A 26,941-nucleotide genomic window follows, 5' to 3' on the forward strand; every position below is an offset into this window, starting at 1 on the left:
GCATAAAGGTGCAAAGTGCTTCCTCATTTTAGACAGTTCCGCAGAATAGTCCTGGAACAAAAGAATCTTGTGAGTTTCCCATCTAAGATCCTGGTGTTTGCGGGACATTGACCAGATCAGCTCTTTGTGGAGATAATTAAGCGTCTTAAATATCACAGCCCGGGGTCTGGCGCCCTCTTGTGGTCTGATCGGGCCAAGCCTGTGTGCACGCTCAATGACAAGATCCTCACATCTATCCTGGATATGCAGCAGCTCAGGAAGTTTAAACTTAAGAAAATCAAACAATTCCTGCCCCTTTACTGATTCTGGGAACCCGATAAGTCTGAGATTATGTCGGCGAGATCTGTTTTCAAGATCTTGAGGCTTGTTGTGTAACTGATAAATCTCCTTGGTCTGTCTAGACATCATTTTCTTCAGCTCTGCTACATCCACAAAAACCTCCCCTAGTCTATGTTCAGTATGAAGAACTTTCTGAGAAAGGTGTGAAAGCTGCCGATTATTGTTAGCCGTCTGCACCTTAAGCAAGGGTTCCATAGCTACGCGGATCGCTTGTATCATGTCCCCATAAGTTACAGGGGTGTCCGGGGGCGGGATACAGACGTCGGCCACATCAGGGGGAGCAGGGCTCGGGGGCCGGGAGAGTGTACCTGTCGTCTGGGAGCCAGCAGCATCATCCCTCCGAGGTGTGTCACCAGCAGCCGCATGGACGTCCGGAGCTGCATCCAGCGCCATCTTGGATTCTGCATACTGTCTCTCCTTCTTGGCGCGGTATTTGTTGCTAGGCATGGGGGAAAAATACTTTGCCATTCCCCATAAACATTTCTTTACGTTCCTTCAGGTCCGACATTACATTATCTCCCTAAATCACCCTATGGAGAAATTGTTGCCTTCCCCTATAACTAATAACACACTCACTTTCTGTCACATGCACCCATACCTTTATAATGACCTAATAGAGGCTAATGTCCCTTCCTGGTCTTCTTTCTTTGGCTTGGAATAAAGATATCCATGATTTCCCGGAGATCACCAGACTGTCAAGAGGCCTCCATTAGGGTCCTGAATAGAATGTACTTATCACCCTTTCAAAGGAAACATTTTAACCCCTTAGAGCTGGGAAACTGCCCTAAATGTAAAAAGCTTGAAGCAACTTTAACTCATAATTTTTGGTCATCGTGAAAAATTAAGAAATTCTGGAACACATTTTTGCATATAAATACAAAGCTTTTCATCTAGACCTGCCTACCTCATTCAGACCAATGATGTTCGCAGACTTTTCCCCATAGCTCTCGAAATTTGAAATTACTCATTTAATCCCGGTTTTAACGGCGATGGTCACTGTAGATAAACAATTAATTTTATATCATTGGATTACTGCAACGACTCAGAGCATAAAGGATTGGGAACTTGCCCTTTTAGACGTCCTTTATCATGAACGCCGTATGGCCACTTTTTGTATTGATAAAAGGGTAGAATTTTTTTTTGTTACAAGAAATGGGGCAGCTTCATAGGAAGCTTACTTACATCTACCCAAGACCAAATCTCGAAGGTATTTGTGAATACCACTTGGTACTCTATTGCCTTTCTTAACAATTTCAACAGTTCACTCCTTCTGTTTTCATATCCCCATAACATTTCTTTTCATGCAGTTAACCCTTTATGTTTCGATGTCCTGGTTAACACACAACTTCTTTTTATGTTATTTGAGTCCTCAGTCCCCCCCACATCCTCACTTTTACTTTCGCCCACTCTTTCCTATTCACTCTTTCCTATTTACTAGACCTGCCTACCTCATTCAGACCAATGATGTTCGCAGACTTTTCCCCATAGCTCTCGAAATTTGAAATTACTCATTTAATCCCGGTTTTAACGGCGATGGTCACTGTAGATAAACAATTAATTTTATATCATTGGATTACTGCAACGACTCAGAGCATAAAGGATTGGGAACTTGCCCTTTTAGACGTCCTTTATCATGAACGCCGTATGGCCACTTTTTGTATTGATAAAAGGGTAGAATTTTTTTTTGTTACAAGAAATGGGGCAGCTTCATAGGAAGCTTACTTACATCTACCCAAGACCAAATCTCGAAGGTATTTGAGAATACCACTTGGTACTCTATTGCCTTTCTTAACAATTTAAACAGTTCACTCCTTCTGTTTTCATATCCCCATAACATTTCTTTTCATGCAGTTAACCCTTTATGTTTCGATGTCCTGGTTAACACACAACTTCTTTTTATGTTATTTGAGTCCTCAGTCCCCCCCACATCCTCACTTTAACTTTCGCCCACTCTTTCCTATTTACTCTCCTTCCAATTCTTGTATTTTCTATTTTTTATTTTCCTCTCACTTTCTTCCTTTTCTCCTTCCCTTTAATTTGCATCTTTTCTTACTGTGCAATTTGATGTGAAAATTGTATAGCTTGCTTGATTTATTCTGTTTGGGCAGAGTGAGGTAAGAACAATGCTCTGATAAATGGCTTTTCCAACGTACTCCTTTGGCAAGGACCAGTCTATTGCAACAAGAACTGATAGAGGCTTTGCTCATGTGTTTGTGTTTTCTACAAGTATCAGCATGCCTTGTCAGCTATTATTTAAATGTAGGCATTGGTTAATGGAAAGTACTGGTACACTACAGTAAAGAAAAAGACTATGCATTAACCCAGTGATTCTCAAACTGGGTGCCACAGAGTGGGTTGGTTGTCCATGACTAATTCAAATAATTTACTGTCAGTGTAATACCCCTTTCAGACTGCCAATGCCGGATCCCACCCGGGAATTGGAAGCGGGTCCTTTCCGGGTGGGATCCAGCCTTGGCCGCTGCTACAGGCTTACCCGTCCGGCAATATGCCGGGCGTGTTGCCACAGCAGCGGGGGGCAGGGGCGCTGGGAGATGAAATCATCTGCGCGCCGCCTCTCCCTGCTCTACTAAACGGGTCCCGGGACGCATCGACCCGGGAGCCCATTTACGCATCCACTGACCAGGTATTCAACCTGGGTATAACACTGCTTTATTCCCGGGTTGAATTGCTCGGTCAGGCAACCCCGCGATTTCGGCTATGCCCCTTTCACACCGCATGTCGACCTGTGTCAACCCAGCAATATGCCGGGTCGATACCGGGTTATTTGTGCGGTGTGAAAGGGGTATAATAGACAAAACCAGCACTTATGGCTTCCAGTCATAAAATGTGGACAAACAGAAGCAAATTCTGTCCCTCACCACATAACCGAGCCTAAAGATGACATATAAAACACAATTTATTATTTGAATAAATTTTTCAGAACTTCTACATCAGACACTTTTGGCCTAGAGGTGCCGCGAAAACAATTCTGATACTTTAGAGCGCAGTGACTCAAAAAAGGTTTGGGGAACTACTGCATTAACCAATAAATGCTCGATACTGATAGGAGGATATGGTTTTCTTTTTGCATGCTGGCCTTCTTTAAGCACTCCATCCTGATGCTGACCATTCTAGAGCATACATGCCCCCTTTCTATAGTACCACCCTGGCTGGTAAAACCTAGTATTGATAGAGCAAGATGTTCCCCTGATACTTCCACTGTGCATTCCATTTTCCATTAGGAAACTATTATTAAAAACCAAGTGCTTATTACCATTTTTTCGGGTGAAGGAAGTAAGGAACACTTTTTTTTTTTTTTTTTTTTTTTTTTACACAGGCAGGCCTCTCTATATTGTTTTGTTATAATACTCTCCATTTTCATGACAAATGATCAACAGTGGTTTTTTTTTTTTTTTTTAAACCAGCATCAAAGCCAATGCATAGTAAAGCAGTATTTTAGTTTCTTCCCCCATCTATGCTATTGATTTCTAAACTCCAATGAACCAGCCGCTTAGTAAATTTACCCATAACTATCTCACTGAGGAACCAGCGTGACTTTACCAGCACTGATCAAAGACAATGTAGCGAGGTCAGCAAGATAATAATGCATTCTACAACACCAACCACTGTTACAAGATGTTGTTAGTGAAATCAAACCCACACTGAAGCATATATTATATATAATTGTAAACTGTACTCCATTTCTTAATGTCAGAACAAATATTTACACACAAATCATGGAAACATTGCTCAGTTGACATATTTATGTGAAAGTGTCCCACATATTGGATTAATAAGCTGCCCTATTATGTACATTGTATGCTACAGTCATTTGTTTTTTTTAAAAAAACAACAATATAAAAAAGTCCTTTTTTCCCCCCCAAACGCGGTTTGAATATGACACTTTTAGAACACAAACAATAGATCATACAGTTATTACTTGCACTGTATCCATTCTCCATCTCCTGATGCAGGAGTGGAACACTTGTACACCTGGATTTTTTTTTCTTCAAAATTTATCTTTAAATTAAATCACAGTATGAATAACTGACTTGCTAGGTATTAAAAGGATAACCTGTAACCCATGTAAAATATTTGCAGCAGAAAAAAGGGTTAATCAAGGTCCATGGAAGAAACAAAAAAAAAAAAAAAAAAAAAAATGAAAACGAAGATTGTGTTGCAGGACATATATAAAACATTCATGATGTATTGCATGAACTAAAACTGTACTATTTCTTTGTTTTAGATACACAAAATGGTATTCAGGAGGACACAAAAGTCCAAAACAACAAGGATGTCCCAATTAGGTCAATATTGAGGGCGTACCAAGAAAAAGAAAAAAAAATGTTTTTTCTTTTTCTTCCATACTGCATAATAAAAAGAAAAAAGAACATTGATTCCTCAAGTTTCTGTTCAGATGTCACAGGTGGTATAATAAAAACAAAATAAAAATAACATGCTGTTAAATACAAATATAATCCTGAGTCTTTAAGAAAGCAGCATTTGAGAGCACATGTCCAGGGTATTTCCCACGTCTGCTTAAGATCGGATTCTACGCAGTGATCAACAGTTGAGAAGTTTAGAAGGATGAAAAAGTAAGTAACACAAATCACTTGAAAAATACTTGTGGCAAAGATGTACACAGAACTTAATATGAACAAGGGCAATAAGCTTTAATGTGTTTCAACCCACAAGTTGGAATGGGAAATTAGTTGATCTTGGTCTTGATCCAGTCGGCCAGGATGATGATTTTGGCAAAATAAAATAGCTCCAAAAAAAAAATAAAAAAATAGAAACACTGCATTTATGAACGCGATAGTTGTTACAAGGTTATTGAGAATCTTCATCAGCGTTAGTCAGAGGCTACCCACTCCACTCTTTCCCTCTAGGTGTAGTCCGACAGTGGATAGTTGAATGTATGTAGACTAACTTGTTATATTAATTACCAAGCGCCTTGTATGCACACAGGGTTTGGTGGTTATACACCTGCAGCAGTGGACAATGTGGACTACAAACATACATTCACTAAATTATACAAGAATAAAAGGTAATTCTTGTACAGTTAAATAAAAGTCTATTTGTAACAACTTATCTTGATAGAATTTGTTTAGGATACACAAGCGCAGATATTTGTGTGATGTACTGCCCCATGTAATATTAGTTTGTAAGATGCTCATTAAAAGATGTTATTTGAAAGACTTGGACCACGTTAGAGTGGAATAAATGCAGTGTTCTATGGAGCGAATAGAAGATGATGTTACGTTTTCAGGACTCTAAAAAAGAAGGAAAAGAAAATGGTTACTCCTAAACGGTAATAACAAAAGTTGGGAACGACAACCACAATTAAAATCATACATTGAAACGTTGGAAAAGCACTTCTATTAAAAAGCCCCAAACCATCAAATTTTTATTTTTTTGGATAATATATTTACAAAGAAAGCTTTCATGGTAGGCTCCAAATTCAGACATGAAAGAAAAAAAGTAAATGCACAAGGTAATTCTCACGGGTTCACTACGATCTGCCGGCGGGCGGCCTCCCGGCGACCAGCATACCGGCGCCGGGAGGCCGGCCGCCGGCTTACCGACAGTGTGGCGAGCGCAAATGAGCCCCTTGCGGGCTCGCCGCGCTACGCGCGCCACACTATTTTATTCTCCCTCCAGGGGGGTCGTGGACCCCCACGAGGGAGAATAAGTGTCGGTATGCCGGCTGTCGGGCTCCCAGCGCCGGTATGCTGGTCGCCGGGAGCCCGACCGCCGGCATACTGAAGACCACCCAATTCTCACTGTAGATAAAATGTAACCTATGAAGATCTGACCAGTGTTAACTATGTCGTGAAAAACAAGAGTTATGGTAGACTTACCGTAGTTAACTCTCTCTCCTAAATTCATAGGGTACACAGGGAATACATCAGGTTATAGGTGGTGGGTGAAGTCCGGGCACCAACAGCAAAGCTTTCATCTATCCCAGAATGCTTGGCTCCTTCTCCCCTATAACCCTGCCTCCAGGCCAGGCTATAGTCAGTTTTGTCAAAGTCCAAAGCAGGAAGCGTAGGAACATTAGGCACACCAGAACACACACTCACGGACAAGAGAATATAAATAGCGGCCAATGCCATAGAAACGGAGAGAGGCCAGGTGCGTCAGGGTGGGTGTCCTATGGACCCTATGAACTTAGAAGAAAGAGTTAACTACATTAAGTCTACCATAACTCTCGTTTTCTTCTGCAGAGTTCATAGGGTCCACAGGGAATACATTGGGACGTCCCAAACCAGTATTCTAAGGGAGGGGACGTGCCTGAGAGGGTAGAAGAACCCGGCGTCCAGAAGGAAGCATCCTGGAAGGCAGAACTATCAAAGGCATAGAGTAGTATAGTTGGGGTCCTTGTAGCGCTCACTCTTTCCAATTCACTACGGTGTATTAATTTGGTTATTTCAGGATAATGTTAGTGCTAAATCAGTGCATATAGGCAGTTCACAATTAATAGATATACAGTGCATCCGGAAAGTATTCACAGTGCTTCACGTTTTGTTGTTACAGCCTTATTCCAAAATGGAATAAATGCATTTTTCCCTCAAAATTTTACACACAATACCCCATAATGACACCGTGAAAAAAGTTTGAAATTTGCGCAAATTTACTAAATATAAAAAAATCACATGTACATAAGTATTCAAAGCCTTTGCCATGAAGCTTAAAATTAAGCTCAGGTCTATCCTGTTTCCACTGATCATCCTTGAGATGTTCCAGCAGCTCAATTGGAGTCCACCTGTGGCAAATTCAGTTGATTGTACATGATTTGGAAAGGCATACACCAGTTTATATAAGGTCCCACACCTGACAGTGCACAATGTCTGAGCACAAACCAAGCATGAAGTCAAAAGGAATTGTCTGTAGACCTACAAGATAGGATCGTCTCGATGCACAAATCTGGGGAAGGGTACAGAAAAATATTTGCTGCTTTGAAGGACCCAATCAGCACAGTGGTCTCCATCATCTATACATGGAAGAAGTTTGGAACCACCTGGACTCTTCCTAGAGCTGACCGGCTGTCTAAACTGAGCGATCGGGGGAGAAGGGCCCTGGTCAGGTCACTCTGTCAGAGTTACAGCATTCCTCTGTGGAGAGAGGAGAATCTTCCAGAAGGACAATCATCTCTACAGCAATCCACAAATTAGGCCTGTATGATATAGTGGCCGGGCGAAAGCTACTCCTTAGTAACAAGGACACGGCAGCCCGCCTGGAGTTTGCAAAAATAAGAATTTACTCACCGGTAATTCTATTTCTCGTAGTCCGTAGTGGATGCTGGGACTCCGTAAGGACCATGGGGAATAGCGGCTCTGCAGGAGACTGGGCACAACTATAAAGAAAGCTTTAGACTACTGGTGTGCACTGGCTCCTCCCACTATGACCCTCCTCCAGACTTCAGTTAGGATACTGTGCCCGGAAAGGCTGACACAATAAGGAAGGATTTTGAATCCCGGGTAAGACTCATACCAGCCACACCAATCACACCGTATAACTCGTGATACAATACCCAGTTAACAGTATAACAACTGAGCCTCTCAACAGATGGCTCAACAATAACCCTTTAGTTAAGCAATAACTATGTACAAGTATTGCAGACAATCCGCACTTGGGATGGGCGCCCAGCATCCACTACGGACTACGAGAAATAGAATTACCGGTGAGTAAATTCTTATTTTCTCTGACGTCCTAAGTGGATGCTGGGACTCCGTAAGGACCATGGGGATTATACCAAAGCTCCCAAACGGGCGGGAGAGTGCGGATGACTCTGCAGCACCGAATGGGCAAACTCTAGGTCCTCCTCAGCCAGGGTGTCAAACTTGTAGAATTTAGCAAACGTGTTTGACCCCGACCAAGTAGCTGCTCGGCAAAGTTGAAGAGCCGAGACCCCTCGGGCAGCCGCCCAAGAAGAGCCCACCTTCCTCGTGGAATGGGCTTTCACTGATTTAGGATGCGGCAGTCCAGCCGCAGAATGTGCAAGCTGAATCGTACTACAGATCCAGCGAGCAATAGTCTGCTTTGAAGCAGGTGCACCCAACTTGTTGGGCGCATACAGGATAAAGAGCGAGTCAGTCTTTCTGACTCCAGCTGTCCTGGAAACATATATTTTCAGGGCCCTGACTACGTCCAACAACTTGGAAGCCTCCAAGTCTTTTGTAGCCGCAGGCACCACGATAGGTTGGTTCAGATGAAAAGCCGATACCACTTTAGGGAGAAACTGGGGACGAGTCCTCAATTCTGCCCTATCCATATGGAAAATCAGATAAGGGCTTTTACATGACAAAGCCGCCAATTCTGATACACGCCTGGCCGAAGCCAAGGCCAACAACATAACCACTTTCCACGTGAGATATTTCAAATCCACGGTTTTCAGTGGCTCAAACCAATGTGACTTTAGGAAATCCAACACCACGTTGAGATCCCAAGGTGCCACTGGAGGCACAAAAGGGGGCTGAATATGCAGCACTCCCTTAACAAAAGTCTGAACTTCAGGTAGTGAAGCCAGTTCTCTCTGGAAGAAAATCGATAGAGCCGAAATCTGGACCTTAATGGAACCCAATTTAAGGCCCATAGTCACCCCGGACTGTAGGAAGTGCAGGAAAAAGCCCAGCTGAAATTCCTCCGTTGGGGCCTTCCTGGCCTCACACCACGCAACATATTTTCGCCATATCCGGTGATAATGGTTTGCGGTTACTTCTTTCCTAGCTTTAATCAGCGTAGGAATGACATCCTCCGGAATGCCCTTTTCCTTCAGGATCCGGTGTTCAACCGCCATGCCGTCAAACGCAGCAGCGGTAAGTCTTGGAACAGACAGGGCCCCTGCTGCAGCAGGTCTTGTCTGAGCGGTAGAGGCCATGGGTCCTCTGAGATCATTTCTTGAAGTTCCGGGTACCAAGCTCTTCTTGGCCAATCCGGAACAATGAGTATAGTTCTTACTCCTCAATACCTTTGGTATGAGAGGAAGAGGAGGGAACACATAAACCGACCGGTACACCCACGGTGTCACTAGAGCGTCCACAGCTATCGCCTGCGGGTCTCTTGACCTGGCGCAATACTTTTCTAGCTTTTTGTTTAGGCTGGACGCCATCATGTCCACCTGTGGCCTTTCCCAACGGTTTACAATCATTTGAAAGACTTCTGGATGAAGTCCCCACTCTCCCGGGTGGAGGTCGTGCCTGCTGAGGAAGTCTGCTTCCCAGTTGTCCACTCCCGGAATGAACACTGCTGACAGTGCCAACACGTGATTTTCCGCCCATCGGAGAATCCTTGTGGCTTCTGCCATTGCCGTCCTGCTTCTCGTGCCGCCCTGTCGGTTTACATGGGCGACCGCCGTGATGTTGTCTGACTGGATCAGTACCGGCTGGTTTTGAAGCAGGGGTTTTGCCTGACTTAGGGCATTGTAAATGGCCCTTAGTTCCAGAATATTTATGTGCAGGGAAGTCTCCTGACTTGACCATAGTCCTTGGAAGTTTCTTCCCTGTGTGACTGCCCCCCAGCCTCGAAGGCTGGCATCCGTGGTCACCAGGACCCAGTCCTGTATGCCGAATCTGCGGCCCTCTTGAAGATGAGCACTCTGCAGCCACCACAGCAGAGACACCCTTGTCCTTGGAGACCGGGTTATCAGCCGATGCATCTGAAGATGCGATCCGGGCCACTTGTCCAACAGGTCCCACTGAAAGGTTCTTGCATGAAACCTGCCGAATGGCATCGCTTCGTAGGAAGCTACCATCTTTCCCAGGATCCGCGTGCAGTGATGCACCGACACCTGTTTTGGTTTTAGGAGGCCTCTGACTAGAGATGACAGCTCCTTGGCCTTCTCCTTCGGGAGAAACACTTTTTTTCTATCGTCCTAGTGGATGCTGGGGTTCCTGAAAGGACCATGGGGAATAGCGGCTCCGCAGGAGACAGGGCACAAAAGTAAAGCTTTCCGATCAGGTGGTGTGCACTGGCTCCTCCCCCTATGACCCTCCTCCAAGCCAGTTAGATTTTTGTGCCCGGCCGAGAAGGGTGCAATCTAGGTGGCTCTCCTAAAGAGCTGCTTAGAAAAGTTTAGCTTAGGTTTTTTATTTTACAGTGAGTCCTGCTGGCAACAGGATCACTGCAACGAGGGACTTAGGGGAGAAGAAGTGAACTCACCTGCGTGCAGGATGGATTGGCTTCTTGGCTACTGGACATCAGCTCCAGAGGGACGATCACAGGTACAGCCTGGATGGTCACCGGAGCCTTGCCGCCGGCCCCCTTGCAGATGCTGAAGTAAGAAGAGGTCCAGAATCGGCGGCAGAAGACTCCTCAGTCTTCTAAAGGTAGCGCACAGCACTGCAGCTGTGCGCCATTTTCCTCTCAGCACACTTCACACGGCAGTCACTGAGGGTGCAGGGCGCTGGGAGGGGGGCGCCCTGGGAGGCAAATGAAAACCTATTTTGGCTAAAAATACCTCACATATAGCCTCCGGAGGCTATATGGAGATATTTAACCCCTGCCAGAATCCGTTAAGAGCGGGAGACGAGGCCGCCGAAAAAGGGGCGGGGCCTATCTCTTCAGCACACAGCGCCATTTTCCCTCACAGAAAGGCTGGAGGGAAGGCTCCCAGGCTCTCCCCTGCACTGCACTACAGAAACAGGGTTAAAACAGAGAGGGGGGGCACTAATTTGGCGTTAGAAATATATAAAAAAGATGCTATAAGGGAAAACACTTATATAAGGTTGTCCCTATATAATTATAGCGTTTTTGGTGTGTGCTGGTAAACTCTCCCTCTGTCTCTCCAAAGGGCTAGTGGGTCCTGTCCTCTATCAGAGCATTCCCTGTGTGTGTGCTGTGTGTCGGTACGTGTGTGTCGACATGTAGGAGGACGATGTTGGTGAGGAGGCGGAGCAATTGCCTGTAATGGTGATGTCACTCTCTAGGGAGTCGACACCGGAATGGATGGCTTATTTAGGGAATTACGTGATAATGTCAACACGCTGCAAGGTCGGTTGACGACATGAGACGGCCGACAAACAATTAGTACCGGTCCAGACGTCTCAAAAACACCGTCAGGGGTTTTAAAACGCCCGTTTACTTTAGTCGGTCGACACAGACACAGACAGGGACACTGAATCCAGTGTCGACGGTGAATAAACAAACGTATTCCTTATTAGGGCCACACGTTAAAGGCAATGAAGGAGGTGTTACATATTTCTGATACTACAAGTACCACAAAAGAGGGTATTATGTGGGATGTGAAAAAACTACCATAGTTTTTCCGGAATCAGATAAATTAAATAAAGTGTGTGATGATGCGTGGGTTCCCCCCGATAGAAAATTATGGGCGGTATACCCTTTCCCGCCAGAAGTTAGGGCGCGTTGGGAAACACCCCTTAGGGTGGATAAGGCGCTCACACGCTTATCAAAACAAGTGGCGGTACCGTCTATAGATAGGGCCGTCCTCAAGGACCAGCTGACAGGAGGCTGGAAAAATATCATAAAAAGTATATACACACATACTGGTGTTATACTGCGACCAGCGATCGCCTCAGCCTGGATGTGCAGAGCTGGGGTGGCTTGGTCGGATTCCCTGACTAAAAATATTGATACCCTTGACAGGGACAGTATTTTATTGACTATAGAGCATTTAAAGGATGCATTTCTATATATGCGAGATGCACAGAGGGATATTTGCACTCTGGCATCAAGAGTAAATGCGATGTCCATATCTGCCAGAAGATGTTATGGACACGACAGTGGTCAGGTGATGCAGATTCCAAACGGCACAAAGGTGTATTGCCGTATAAAGGAAGAGGAGTTATTTGGGGTCGGTCCATCGGACCTGGTGGCCACTGCAACTGCTGGAAAATCCGCCGTTTTTACCCTAAGTCACATCTCTGCAGAAAAAGACACCGTCTTTTCAGCCTCAGTCCTTTCGTCCCTATAAGATCATATCTGCCCAGGGATAGAGGAAAGGGAAGAAGACTGCAGCAGGCAGCCCATTCCCAGGAACAGAAGCGTTCCACCGCTTCTGACAAGTTCTCAGCATGGCGCTGAGACCGTACAGGACCCCTGGATCCTACAAGTAGTATCCCAGGGGTACAGATTGGAATGTCGAGACGTTTCCCCTTCGCAGGCTCCTGAAGTCTGCTTTACCAAGGTCTCCCTCCGACAAGGAGGCAGTATGGGAAAAAAATTCACAAGCTGTATTCCCAGCAGGTGATAATTAAATTACCCCTCCTACTACAAGAAAAGGGGTATTATTCCACACTATATTGTGGTACTGAAGCCAGAAGGCTAGGTGAGACTTATTCTAAAAAATTTTTTTGAACACTTACAAAGGTTCAAATCAAGATGGAGTCACTCAGAGCAGTGATAACGAACCAGGAAGAAGGGGACTATATAGTGTCCCGGGACATCAGGGATGCTTACCTCTATGTCCCAAATTTGCCCTTCTCACTAAGGGTACCTCAGGTTCGTGGTGCAGAACTGTCACTATCAGTTTCAGACGCTGCCGTTTGGATTGTCCACGGCACCCCGGGTCTTTACCAAGGTAATGGCCGAAATGATGATTCTTCTTCGAAGAAAAGGCGTCTTAATTATCCCTTACTTGGACGATCTCCTGATAAGGGCATAGTCCAGGGAACAGTTGGAGGTCGGAGTAGCACTATCTCGGATACTGCTACAACAGCACGGGTGGATTCTAAATATTCCAAAATCGCAGCTGATCCCGACGACACGTCTGCTGTGCCTAGGGATGATTCTGGACACAGTCCAGAAAAAGGTGTTTCTCCCGGAAGAGAAAGCCAGGGAGTTATCCGAGCTAGTCAGGAACCTCCTAAAAACAGTGCATCATTGCATAAGGGTCCTGGTAAAAATGGTGGCTTCCTACGAAGCAATTCCATTCGGCAGATTTCACGCAAGAACTTTTCAGTGGGATCTGCTGGACAAATGGTCCGGATCGCATCTTCAGATGCATCAGCGGATAACCCTATATCCAAGGACAAGGGTGTCTCTCCTGTGGTGGTTATAGAGTGCTCATCTTCTAGAGGGCCGCAGATTCGGCATTCAGGATTGGATGTTGGTGACCACGGAGCCCAGCCCGAGAGGCTGGGGAGCAGTCACACAAGGAAAAAATTTCCAGGGAGTGTGATCAAGTCTGGAGACTTTTCTCCACATAAATATACTGGAGCTAAGGGTAAATTTATAATGCTCTAAGCTTAGCAAGACCTCTGCTTCAAGGTCAGCCGGTATTGATCCAGTGGGAAAAACATCACGGCAGTCGCCCACGTAAACAGACAGGGTGACACAAGAAGCAGGAGGGCAATGGCAAAAACTGCAAGGACTTTTCGCTGGGCGGAAAATCATGTGATAGCACTGTCAGCAGTGTTTCATCCCGGGAATGGAAACTGGGAAGCAGACTTCCTCAGCAGGCACGACCTCCACCCGGGAGAGTGGAAACTTCATCGGGAAGTTTTTTCCACATGATTGTAAACCGTTGGGAAATACCAAAGGTGGACATGATGGCGTCCCGTCTGAACAAAAAAAAAAAAAAAAAAACGGGACAGGTATTGCGCCAGGACAAGAGACCCTCAGGCAATAGCTGTGGACGTTCTGGTAACACCGTGGGTGTACCAGTCGGTGTATGTGTTCCCTCCTCTGCTTCTCATACCTAAGGTGCTGAGAATTATAAGACGTAGAGGAGTAAGAACTATACTCATGGCTCCGGATTGGCCAAGAAGGACTTGGTACCCGGAACTTCAAGAGATGCTTACAGAGGTCTTATGGCCTCTGCCGCTAAGAAGGGACTTGCTTCAGCAAGTACCATGTCTGTTCCAAGACTTACCGCAGCTGCGTTTGTCGGCATGGCGGTGGAAAGCCGGATCCTAAGGGAAAAAGGCATTCCGGAAGAGGTCATTCCTACCCTGGTCAAAGCCAGAAAGGAGGTGACCGCACAACATTATCACCACATGTGGCGAAAATATGTTGCGTGGTGTGAGGCCAGGAAGGCCCCACAAAGAAATTTCAACTCGGTCGTTTCCTGCATTTCCTGCAAACAGGAGTGTCTATGGGCCTCAAATTGGGGTCCATTAAGGTTCAAATTTCGGCCCTGTCGATTTTCTTCCAGAAAGAATTGGCTTCAGTTCCTGAAGTCCAGAAGTTTGTCAAGGGAGTATTGCATATACAACCCCCTTTTGTGCCTCCAGTGGCACTGTGGGATCTCAACGTAGTTCTGGGATTCCTCAAATCACATTGGTTTAAAACCAGTCAAATCTGTGGATTTGAAGCATATCACATGAAAAGTGACCATGCTCTTGGCCCTGGCCTGGACCAGGCGAGTGTCAAATTGGTGGTTTTTTCTCAAAAAAGCCCATATCTGTTTGTCCATTCGGACAGGGCAGAGCTGCGGACTCGTCCCCAGTTCTCTCCCTAAGGTGGTGTCAGTGCTTCACCTGAACCAGCTTATTGTGGTGCCTTGCACCTACTAGGGACTTGGAGGACTCCAAGTTGCTAGATGTTGTCAGGGCCCTGAAAATATGTTCCAGGATGGCTGGAGTCAGGAAAACTGACTTGCTGTTATCCTGTATGCACCCAACAAACTGGGTGCTCTTGCTTCTAAGCAGACTATTGCTAGTTGGATGTGTAATACAATTCAGCTTGCACATTCTGTGGCAGGCCTGCCACAGCCAAAATATGTAAATGCCCATTCCACAAGGAAGGTGGGCTCATCTTGGGCGGCTGCCCGAGGGGTCTCGGCTTTACAACTTTGCCGAGCAGCTACTTGGTCAGGGGCAAACACGTTTGCTAAATTCTACAAATTTGATACCCTGGCTAAGGAGGACCTGGAGTTCTCTCATTCGGTGCTGCAGAGTCATCCGCACTCTCCCGCCCGTTTGGGAGCTTTGGTATAATCCCCATGGTCCTTTCAGGAACCCCAGCATCCACTAGGACGATAGAGAAAATAAGAATTTACTTACCGATAATTCTATTTCTCGGAGTCCGTAGTGGATGCTGGGCGCCCATCCCAAGTGCGGATTATCTGCAATACTTGTACATAGTTACAAAAATCGGGTTATTATTGTTGTGAGCCATCTTTTCAGAGGCTCCGCTGTTATCATACTGTTAACTGGGTTTAGATCACAAGTTGTACGGTGTGATTGGTGTGGCTGGTATGAGTCTTACCCGGGATTCAAAATTCCTCCCTTATTGTGTACGCTCGTCCGGGCACAGTACCTAACTGGCTTGGAGGAGGGTCATAGGGGGAGGAGCCAGTGCACACCACCTGATCGGAAAGCTTTACTTTTGTGCCCTGTCTCCTGCGGAGCCGCTATTCCCCATGGTCCTTTCAGGAACCCCAGCATCCACTACGGACTCCGAGAAATAGAATTATCGGTAAGTAAATTCTTATTTTTCTGTTCTGTGTCCAGAACCATCCCCAGGAACAGTAGACGTGTCGTAGGGACCAGCTGTGGAATGTTTAGAATCCAGCCGTGCTGTTGTAGCACCTCCCGAGATAGTGCTACCCCGACCAACAACTGCTCTCTGGACCTCGCCTTTATCAGGAGATCGTCCAAGTACGGGATAATTAAAACTCCCTTCTTTCGAAGGAGTATCATCATTTCGGCCATTACCTTGGTAAAGACCCTCGGAGCCGTGGATAGACCGGACGGCAACGTCTGGAATTGGTAATGACAATCCTGTACCACAAATCTGAGGTACTCCTGGTGAGGATGGTAAATGGGGACATTCAGGTAAGCATCCTTGATGTCCAGTGATACCATGTAATCCCCCTCGTCCAGGCTTGCAATAACCGCCCTGAGCGATTCCATCTTGAACTTGAATTTTTTTATATGTGTTCAAGGATTTCAAATTTAAAATGGGTCTTACCGAACCGTCCGGTTTCGGTACCACAAACATTGTGGAATAGTAACCCCGTCCTTGTTGAAGTAGGGGCACCTTTACTATCACCTGTTGTGAATACAGCTTGTGAATTGCCTGTAACACTGCCTCCCTGCCTGAGGGAGTGGTTGGCAAGGCAGATTTGAGGAAACGGCAGGGGGGGGGGGGGGGGGGGGGAGACGTCTCGAATTCCAGCTTGTACCCCTGAGATACTATCTGAAAAATCCAGGGATCCACCCGTGAGCGAGCCCACTGATTGCTGAAATTTTTGAGACGGGCCCCCACCGTACCTGGCCCCGCCTGTGGAGCCCCAGCGTCATGCTGTGGACTTAGAGGAAGCGGGGGAGGACTTTTGCTCCTGGGAACTGGCTGTATGCTGCAGCTTTTTTCCCCTACCTCTGCCTCTGGGCAGAAAGGACGCGCCTTTAACCCGCTTGCCCCTATTGGGCCGAAAGGACTGTACCTGATAATACGGTGCTTTCTTTGGCTGTGAGGGAACATGGGGTAAAAATGTAGACTTCCCAGCTGTTGCTGTGGAAACGAGGTCCGAGAGACCATCCCCGAACAACTCCTCACCCTTATAAAGGCAGAACTTCCATGTGCCTTTTGGAATCTGCATCTCCTGTCCACTGCCGAGTCCATAACCCTCTCCTGGCAGAAATGGACATTGCACTAATTTTGGATGCCAGCTGGCAAATATCCCTCTGTGCATCCCTCATGTATAAAAGTGCATCTTTTATATGCTCTACGGTTAGCAATATAGTGTCCCTGTCTAGGGTATCAATATTTTCTGACAGGGAATCTGACCATGCAGCACTGCACATCCATGCTGAAGCAATAGCTGGTCTCAGTATAACACCTGTGTGTGTATATATAGATTTCAGGATAGCCTCCTGCTTTCTATCAGCAGATTCCTACAGGGCGGCCGTATCCAGAGACGGTAGTGCCACCTTCTTTGACAAGCGTGTGAGCGCTTTATCCACTCTAGGGGATGTTTCCCAACGTGCCCTATCCTCTGGCGGGAAAGGGTACGCCATTAGTAACCTCTTAGAAATTACCAGCTTCTTATCAGGGGAAGCCCACGCTTCTTCACACACTTCATTTAACTCCTCAGATGGAGGAAAAGCTACTGGTAGTTTTTTCTCTCCAAACATAATACCCTTTTTTGTGGTACCGGGGGTAACATCAGAAATGTGCAACACATTTTTCATTGCCTCAATCATGTAACGTGTGGCCCTACTGGAAGTTACAGTAGTCTCATCGTCGTCGACACTGGAGTCAGTATCCGTGTCGACATCTGTGTCTGCCATCTGAGGTAGCTAACGTTTTAGAGCCCCTGATGGCTTTTGAGACGCCTGGGCAGGCACAGGCTGAGAAGCCGGCTGTCCCACATTTGGTATGTCGTCAAACCTTTTATGCAAGGAGTCGACACTGTCACGTAATTCCTTCCACAGCACCATCCACTCAGGTGTCGACCCCGCAGGAGGTGACATCACATTTACAGGCATCTGCTCCGCCTCCACATAAGCCTCCTCATCAAACATGTCGACACAGCCGTACCGACACACCGCAAACACACAGGGAATGCTCTGACAGAGGACAGGACCCCACAAAGCCCTTTGGGGAGACAGAGAGAGAGTATGCCAGCACACACCAGAGCGCTATATAACACAGGGATCCCACTATAAATGAGTGTTTTCCCTTATAGCTGTTAGATAGATAGATAGATATATATATATATATATATATCTATCTATCTATCTATCCTGCGCCTAAATTTAGTGCCCCCCCCCTCTCTTTTTTACCCTTCTATAGCTTGCAGACTGCAGGGGAGAGCCAGGGAGCTTCCTTCCAGCGGAGCTGTGAGGGAAAAATGGCGCCAGTGTGCTGAGGGAGATGGCCCCGCCCCTTTTCCGGCGGACTTCTCCCGCTTTTTCTGGAATTCTGGCAGGGGTATTCTTTTACATCTATATAGCCTCTAGGACTATATATGATGTAGATTTGCCAGCCAAGGTGTCTTATATTGCCCTCAGGGCGCCCCCCCCCCAGCGCCCTGCACCCATCAGTGACCGGAGTGTGAGGTGTGCATGAGGAGCAATTGCGCACAGCTGCAGTGCTGTGCGCTACCTTGTTGAAGACTGAAGTCTTCTGCCGACGATTTTCCGGAACACTTCTTGCTTCTGGCTCTGTAAGGGGGCCGGCGGCGCGGCTCCGGGAACGAACACCAAGGTCGGGTCATGCGGTCGATCCCTCTGGAGCTAATGGTGTCCAGTAGCCCAAGAAGCCCAAACTACCACCAGTTAGGTAGGTTCGCTTCTTCTCCCCTTAGTCCCTCGCTGCAGTGAGTCTGTTGCCAGCAGATCTTACTGTAAAATAAAAAACCTAAATATACTTTCTTTCTAGGAGCTCAGGAGAGCCCCTAGTGTGCATCCAGCTCAGCCGGGCACAAGATTCTAACTGAAGTCTGGAGGAGGGTCATAGTGGGAGGAGCCAGTGCACACCAGTAGTCTAAAGCTTTCTTTATAGTTGTGCCCAGTCTCCTGCGGAGCCGCTATTCCCCATGGTCCTTACAGAGTCCCAGCATCCACTTAGGACGTCAGAGAAAATGCACTTGAAGGACTCTCAGACCATGAGAAACAAAATTCTCTGGTCTGATGAGACAAAGATTAAACTCTTTGGCGTGAATGCCAGGTGTCATGTTTGGAGGAACCAGGCACCACTCATCACCAGGCCAATACAAACCTTACAGTGAAGCATGGCGGTGGCAGCATCATGCTGTGGGGATGTATCTCAGTAGCAGAAACTGGGAGACTAGTCAGGATAGAGGGAAAGATGAATGCAGCAATATACAGAGACATCCTGGATGGATGAAAACCTGCTCCAGAGCGCTCGACCTCAGACTGGGGCAACGGCTAGGCCAAAAGGTAGTACTCGGAACTGGTAGTGTTTATTGCGTATAGCAAATTATAGGTATTGCTGATAGGAATATGCAGATAGGCATCCTGTATATCCAACGAAACCATAAAGTCCCCAGGTTCCATGGCCAAGACTATGGATCCCAGAGACTGCTTCACACACCTGTTCTGAGACTTTAGGTTTAGAATTGGTCAAAACGACCCATTGGGTTTTGGAACCAGGAACAGTGTTGAGTAATACCCTCATTCTCTCCTGATCGCCCCTGAAGTGACAGGACTACCTGTTTAAGTATCTTGGCCCTCTCTTCGTCCGAAGGAAGGCTTTTATTGAAGAATTGCTGAGGGGGACGTCCCTTGAACGAACCGGCATACCCGCAGTAGACTATTTCCGGCACCCAGGTGTCTGAGGAAGTCGTGATCCACACCTGTGCGAAGTGCAGATGTTGGCCTCCCACAAGCTGCAGGCTTGCCAGGTTTTGGTGCAGGTTGACGTGTAGCCCAGGAATGCTTGGGCTTAGCGGCCTTTGTTACATGAGCTATTCTCAGAAAGACCTGTTCTTAGGCCTTGCCTTGTGGACGAAAGGAATGAAAAGGTGCACTTTTTGGATGAGAAACAGGTGCCAAGGGCAAAAAGGCTGTTTTAGACACGGCTAAAGAGTTAACAATTTTATTCAACTCTACTCCAAATACAATTTCTTCTTTAAAAGGGTAAAACTTTTAAAGTTTTATTGGAGTCTAAGGAGTATATGCAATTGCGGTCGAATTCCCGAAAATGTCGAAAAACGGGACATTTTCGCCCAAAATAAAAATAAAAAAAAAATTCGACAATGCAATACAGTACTTTTCGCCAAAAAAAACGGCCATTCCAAATTCGACTTTTTGAAATTCGACATTTGTCAAATTCGACATTTCTGCAATTGTACAAATGAGGCATTTCAACAAAAGTATATTCAATTGAAGGTTGTAAATTCGACAACAGTGCTTTTAGACAGTAAATTCGTCATTTTCAATCCGCCACACTTTGCTAGCGGAATCTAATAATTTTTTTTTAAAACATGTTTTTTTTAAAATTGGTAATAGCATATCTATTTATATTAGAAGGTATTAGGTACTTGGTTTGTCTATTTAGGAGGCACAAGTATTATTTATATATTTTTAAAAATATATATATTTTTTTAATGGAATGGTGTAAAAATCAGGAAAAAAAAAATGCGTGGGATCCCCCCTCCTAAGCATAACCAGCCTCGGGCTCTTTGAGCCGGTCCTGGTTGCCAAAATACGGGGGAGAAAATGACAGGGGATCCCCCGTATTTTAACAACCAGCACCGGGCTCTGCACCTGGTCCAAAAAATACGGGGGACAAAAAGAGTAGGGGTCCCCCGTATTTTTTGTACCAGCACCGGGCTCCACTAGCTGGACAGATAATGCCACAGCCGGGGGTCACTTTTATACAGCGCCCTGGGGCCGTGGCATCAAATCAGGATTTTGGTACTTACCGATAAATCCCTTTCTCCGATTCCACAGGGGCCACTGGAGCGTAGTTACAATGGGGAATAGTAGGCAGTAATTGGGAGCTGGCACTTTAAAAAACTAACCCTGTGGCTAGCTCCTCCCCTACTATCTCCCCTCCAAGCCAGTCTACGTAAAACTGTGCCCAAGGAGAGCTGTAATAAAGAAAACCTTAAGGTAGAGGAGGTTATTGACGTCCAGTCAACCAGGATAATCCAAACTAACCCTGGAATAGAACCTAACAATAAACAGGCTAACCTGAACTCAACAAGCGGTCATTTATTGAACCGCAAACCGTTAAGCAAAAAACAACAAGGAGGAACAGCGCTGGGCGGGCGTCCAGTGGCCCCTGTGGAATCGGAGAAAGGGATTTATCGGTAAGTACCAAAATCCTGATTTCTCCTTTATCCACTAGGGGCCACTGGAGCGTAGTTACAATGGGGACGTCCCAGAGCTCCCAGAACGGGTGGGAGAGCGCTGAGAGTCCTGTAAAACCGCTCGGCCAAACTGAGATGCAGAGGCCGCAAAAGTGTGAAACTTGTAGAATTTGACAAACGTATGACGGCCGGACCAAGTAGCCGCCCGACATAAAGTAGTCATAGAGACCCCCCGGGCAGCCGCCCACGAAGGTCCCACAGAGCGTGTGGAGTGTGCTGAAATGGAAGATGGAGGTTCCCGAGAAGCCGCCAAATAAGCTTGTCTGATGGTCAGTCGAATCCATAGAGACAAGGTTTGCTTAGAGGCCGGCCAACCACGGCGGGCGGCGTTGTACAGAACAAATAAGGAATCAGACTTCCGAATAGTTGAAGTCCTATCCACATAGATCTTGAGCGCTCTTACAACGTCCAATGATCTCGCATCCGGAGAGTCCCCCGAGAGGGCCGGGACGACAAGCGGCTGATTGATGTGAAAATCAGACACCACTTTAGGTAGAAAGGACATACGAGTACGAAGCTCGGCCCTATCCGCATGAAACACCAGGTAAGGAGACCTGCAAGAGAGAGCCCCCAGTTCCGACACCCGTCTAGCTGAAGCCAGCGCCAGGAGAAGAACCACCTTCCAGGTGAGATATTTTATCTCTACTGATTCCAGGGGCTCAAACAATGAAGACTGCAGAAAAGACAGGAAAAGACTGAGGTCCCATGGCGCTGTCGGAGGACGGAAGGGAGGCTGTATTCGAAGAACCCCTTGAAAGAAGGTCTGAACCTCAGGCAGCAAGGCTAACCTTTTCTGGAAGTAAACCGAAAGAGCAGAGACCTGCACTTTTAGTGAGCCCAGTCTTAGGCCTGCTGAAAAACCCGCCTGTAAAAAAACGGAGAAGACGGGCTAAGCTATACACGGAAGGAGAAAACTCTCGACGTTCACACCATGCTACATAAGCCTTCCAAATGCGGTAGTAGTGAGAAGATGTAACTGACTTTCTAGCCTGAAGCATAGTAGGTATAACTGTACGAGGAATCCCCTTCCTTGTCAAGATGGCTTTCTCAACAGCCACGCCGTCAAACGTAGCCTGCGTAAGTCTGGATAAAGAAAAGGACCCTGTTGTAGAAGGTCGTCTCGTAGTGGTAGGGTCCAAGGCTCGGCCACCGACAACAGATGTAGAGTGGAGTACCAAACCCTGCGTGGCCAATCCGGAGCCACTAGGAGAACCAGAGCGTCTTCCCTCTTGATGCGTTGCAGAACCTTCGGCAACAGCGGGAAAGGAGGAAAGAGGTAGACGAACCGGAAATTCCAAGGAGCCGCGAGGGCATCCACGGCCACCGCCGGGTCCCTTGTCCGAGAGTAATAAAGAGGCAACTGATGGTTCAGGCGGGATGCCATGAGGTCGTGCTGTGGTTTTCCCCACCGACGTACCAGTTGCCAAACACCTGGGGATGTAGCGACCACTCTCCCGGGTGCATGTCCTGTCGGCTTAGATAGTCGGCTTCCCAATTGTCCACTCCCGGAATGAATATTGCCGAGAAGGACAGAGCGTACTTCTCCGCCCAGAGAAGGATGTTGGTGACTTCCCTCATTCCTGCGCGGCTGCGAGTGCCGCCCTGACGGTTGATGTACGCTACCGCCGTGGCGTTGTCGGACTGAACTCTGACCGCTCGACCTCGCAGGAGGTGATGTGCCTGCAGCAGGGCGTTGTACACCGCCCTTAGTTCGAGAATGTTTATGGGGAGAGCGGATTCGTGGATTGACCAGCGCCCCTGAAACTGATGTCCCAGGGTCACTGCCCCCCAGCCTCGCAGACTGGCGTCCGTGGTGAGGAGAGTCCAATCCCATATGCCAAACCGTCTTCCTTCCAACAGATGGGTCGACTGGAGCCACCAGAGCAGCGATGACCGTGCCTTTGGAGATAGCGTCACCCGCTGATGAAGGAACAGATGAGATCCTGACCACTGATTTAGAATACACAGCTGAAACGGTCGAGAGTGGAAGCGACCGTACGGAAAAGCTTCGAACGCTGCTACCATCTTTCCCAGCAGGCGAATGCACAGATATACTGACACCCGACGGTGCTGAAGGACCAATCTTACCAGTGTCTGCAGAGACAGTATCTTGTCCCGCGGAAGGAAAACCCTCTGATGGAATGTGTCGAGAATCATTCCCAGAAACAACAGCCGTTGTGAGGGGCATAAGTGAGACTTCGGAAAATTCAGGACCCACCCGTGTCTGATCAGAAGGTCCCGTGTCATCCGGATATTCTGAAGTAACCCTTCTGCTGAGCTTGCTTTTATTAGCAGATCGTCCAGATAGGGAACAATTGTCACACCCTGCTTACGAAGTAGGGCCATCATGACCGCCATGACCTTTGTGAACACTCTGGGAGCAGAAGAGAGACCGAAAGATAGGGCCTGGAACTGTAAATGAGCGTCTTGTATTGCGAACCGGAGAAAAGCCTGATGAGGAGGCCAAATGGGAACATGTAAGTATGCGTCCTTGATGTCTAAGGATGCCAGAAACTCGTCTTTTTCCAACCCCGCAATAACAGACTGGAGGGACTCCATCTTGAACTTGAATACCTTCAAATACGGATTGAGATCTTTCAAGTTCAGGATTGGTCTGACTGAGCCGTCCGGCTTCGGTACTAGAAACAGGCTTGAGTAATAGCCCTGTTTCCGATGATGCGAGGGAACAGGGATCACAACCCTTGCAGACAGAAGCTTCTGGACCGCGGCTTGTAAGGCAACTCCCCGGTTGTCGGAAACTGGCAAACCCGTGGTAAAGAACCGCTGGGGTGGTTGTTCCTGAAAAACGAGCTTGTAACCGCAAGTGATGAGATCCCGGACCCAAGCATCTGGGCAGGACTGTATCCAGACCTCCTTGAAATCCCACAAACGAGCTCCCACCCTGTGATCTCCCAGGTGGGAGGGAGGTCCGTCATGCGGTGGCAGTGGTAGAAGACTTAACGTCTGACTGGGCTGAGGCTGCGGAACCTCTACCCCTGCCGCCGCCTCTACCTCTATGGCCACGGAAGGAAGAAGCTCCACCCCTGGCCTGTCCTCGAAACCTGGAAGGGGCACGAAAGGATCGAAAAGAGGGACCCCTATATGGTCTGCGAGCGGCTGGAGCAGCAGAAGGAAGATAAGCCGACCTACCCCCCGTGGCCGTAGAAATCCAGGCATCCAGATCCTTACCAAACAGAAACTCACCTGTAAAGGGCAACGCCTCTGCCGCCCTTTTGGATTCCGTATCCGCATGCCAATGCCGGAGCCATAGAGCTCTGCGGGCCACAATTGTTAAAGCGGAAATTCTAGCTCCGAGAACACCTATGTCCTTGGACGCTTCGCAAAGATAAAGGGCTGATTCACGGATGTGTTCTGCCAACTCTATCAATTGATCCGCCGGTAATTCGTCACGAATTCCAGAGGACAATTGTTCCGCCCAAGCTTCGATCGCCTTGTTGACCCAACAACCTACCTGCGCCGGGCGATGTAAAACCCCTGCAGCAGAGTAAATATTCTTTAAGGTAGACTCCAACTTCCTATCTGACGCCTCCTTAAGTGAAGTTGCCCCCGGAACAGGCAGGACCGTCTTTTTGGACAGATGAGACACCGAAGGATCCACGATCGGAGAGGTCTCATAGCGCGTTCTGCTACCTGCGGGAAAAGGATAGGAAGACAACATTTTTCTTGATACCTGAAATTTCGCGTCTGGATGCTTCCAGGCTGTTGTTATAAGCGCATCCAGCTCCTCCGAAACTGGAAAAGTCACCGGCAGGTATTGGTCGGTGCCAAACCTTGAAGGGCGTAAGGTGTCTTCCGTCTCCTCCACCTGTAATACTGAGCGCATAGCAGTAATAAGAGCCTCTATACCCTGAGCTACTGGTTCAGCGTCCTCATATACCTGATCGTCAGTATCCTGGATATCCACATCCTGTATATCCTGTACATCTAACCCCGCCTCATCTAATTGAGGCATATCAAAGTCCTGTAACACAGAGGCTAGCAATCTCTTTTTTGCAGCCTGTTGGGGGGGGCTAAAGGACGGGGCTTGGGAAGGGATTACAGCCCTGGACTTTTTTTTAAAATAAATATTAAATAAAAATGAGTTGTAATAATTAATAATCCGAGGGGAGGGGGGGGGGGGGTTGTTTGGGTGCTGGAGGGGAGTTCTGTCATTGTCCTCAGTCACCAATAATAAAATTAATTTTTCAAAACCCCCCTGTCACCCCTTCATCCCAACACTCTGGGGGGAAGTGGGGGAAATACAGACACTCACCTTTCAGTGGTGGAGGGTGGCCCCGACACACGCCGCACGCAGCGGTGTCCGGCCGCAGATACTCACCGCTGCCGTGCTGCCGGAATCTTCTGCTGGATGGAGTGGTCCCGACACGCGCTGCACGCAGCAGTGTCCGCCAACTCAGGAGAGCTCAGTGTCTCCCTCAGCCGGGGCCCATCCCGAGCCGCACGCAGCTGCGATGGGACCCCGCCGGCAGCTCCCGCGGTGCAGACTGGCAGTGGCAGAGCTGCCAGTCTGTGCGTGTGTGTAAGGAAAAATAAAATAATAAAGAAAAAAGAAAAAATTTCTTCAGCTAAACCCAAGTGAACCAGCTCCCTTGGGCACTAAGACTGGCTTGGAGGGGAGATAATAGGGGAGGAGCTAGCCACAGGGTTAGAGTTTTTTAAAGTGCCAGCTCCCAATTACTGCCTACTATTCCCCATTGTAACTACGCTCCAGTGGCCCCTAGTGGATGAAGGAGAAATACCCAACTAGTCACCCCTGGCTGGGGTACCCTGGAGGAGTGGGGACTCCTTCAATCAAGGGGTCCCCCCCCCAGCCACCCAAGGGCCAGGGGTGAAGCCCGAGGCTGTCCCCCCCCATCCAAGGGCTGCGGATGGGGGGCTGATAGCCATGTGACCGCGGGTAACCCCACCGCTGACCGCAAAGTTCCCACCATTGAAACTAATGGAGGGAGCTGTGCGATGCGCTGTCTGCCAGCTCAGACGCGCAAAGCCAATCAGGAGAGTGCCACGAAGTGGCGCTTCCTAATTGGCAGAAGGGACCTTCTGTGACAGGAGTCACGGGGGGTCTCTGCATTCGGGGAAAGGGGTCCCATGTGTAAACATGGGACCCCTTTCAGTCCGTCTGGTTCGGGTAAATGCGTTTTTTTGTTTTGCCAAGTACGTGGATTACAATAAAAGAACCGGACACTGGATCAGGTGAGTATAATTTTATTTTCAGGTACCCCGGACGTCGACATTGGAGACATGGCCAGAGTCGGCGTGTCAACATAGGTAAGTATGTGTGTCGGCATGTATGTAATAAAGTTATACTTTCACGGTGTCTGTGTCCTGTTTTTATTTGGGTATTTTTTTTGCAGTAGAACTACAGGTACCAGCGGGCCAGTTTCCCCCCAGCATGCTGGTACTTGTGGTTCTCCAAGTCCCGGCTTGCAGGGGGGGGGGAGAGAAAAGAAGGCTTGCTGGGACTTGTAGTTCTTCTGCAAAAAACAATATTCTTACATTTTCAACAAGGCCATCAGCCCCCCATCCGCAGCCCTTGGATGGGGGGGGGAGAGACAGCCTCGGGCTTCACCCCTGGCCCTTGGGTGGCTGGGGGGGGGACCCCTTGATTGAAGGGGTCCCCACTCCCCCAGGGTACCCCGGCCAGGGGTGACTAGTTGGGTATTTAATGCCACGGCCGCAGGGCGCTGTATAAAAGTGACCCCCGGCTGTGGCATTATCTGTCCAGCTAGTGGAGCCCGGTGCTGGTACAAAAAAATACGGGGGACCCCTACTCTTTTTGTCCCCCGTATTTTTTGCACCAGAACCAGGCGCAGAGCCCGGTGCTGGTTGTTA

General features: G+C 47.7%; 1 protein-coding gene across 5 annotated transcripts in view; it reads right to left on the reverse strand.

The window, feature by feature from the left end:
• Nucleotides 1-4,013: 4,013 nt before the first annotated feature.
• Nucleotides 4,014-26,941, reverse strand: part of USP42 (ubiquitin specific peptidase 42) — a 204,478-nt gene continuing 181,550 nt past the window's right edge. For all 5 annotated transcript variants that reach the window (XM_063934470.1, XM_063934473.1, XM_063934471.1 and 2 more), the window contains one exon: nucleotides 4,014-5,612. In XM_063934470.1, coding sequence (XP_063790540.1) covers nucleotides 5,597-5,612 — 16 coding nt within the window. In that variant the 3' untranslated portion in view covers nucleotides 4,014-5,596. The remainder of the gene's footprint in view (nucleotides 5,613-26,941) is intronic.

This window comes from Pseudophryne corroboree, chromosome 7 (genome assembly GCF_028390025.1).
Source record: "Pseudophryne corroboree isolate aPseCor3 chromosome 7, aPseCor3.hap2, whole genome shotgun sequence".
Classification (NCBI taxonomy): domain Eukaryota; kingdom Metazoa; phylum Chordata; class Amphibia; order Anura; family Myobatrachidae; genus Pseudophryne; species Pseudophryne corroboree.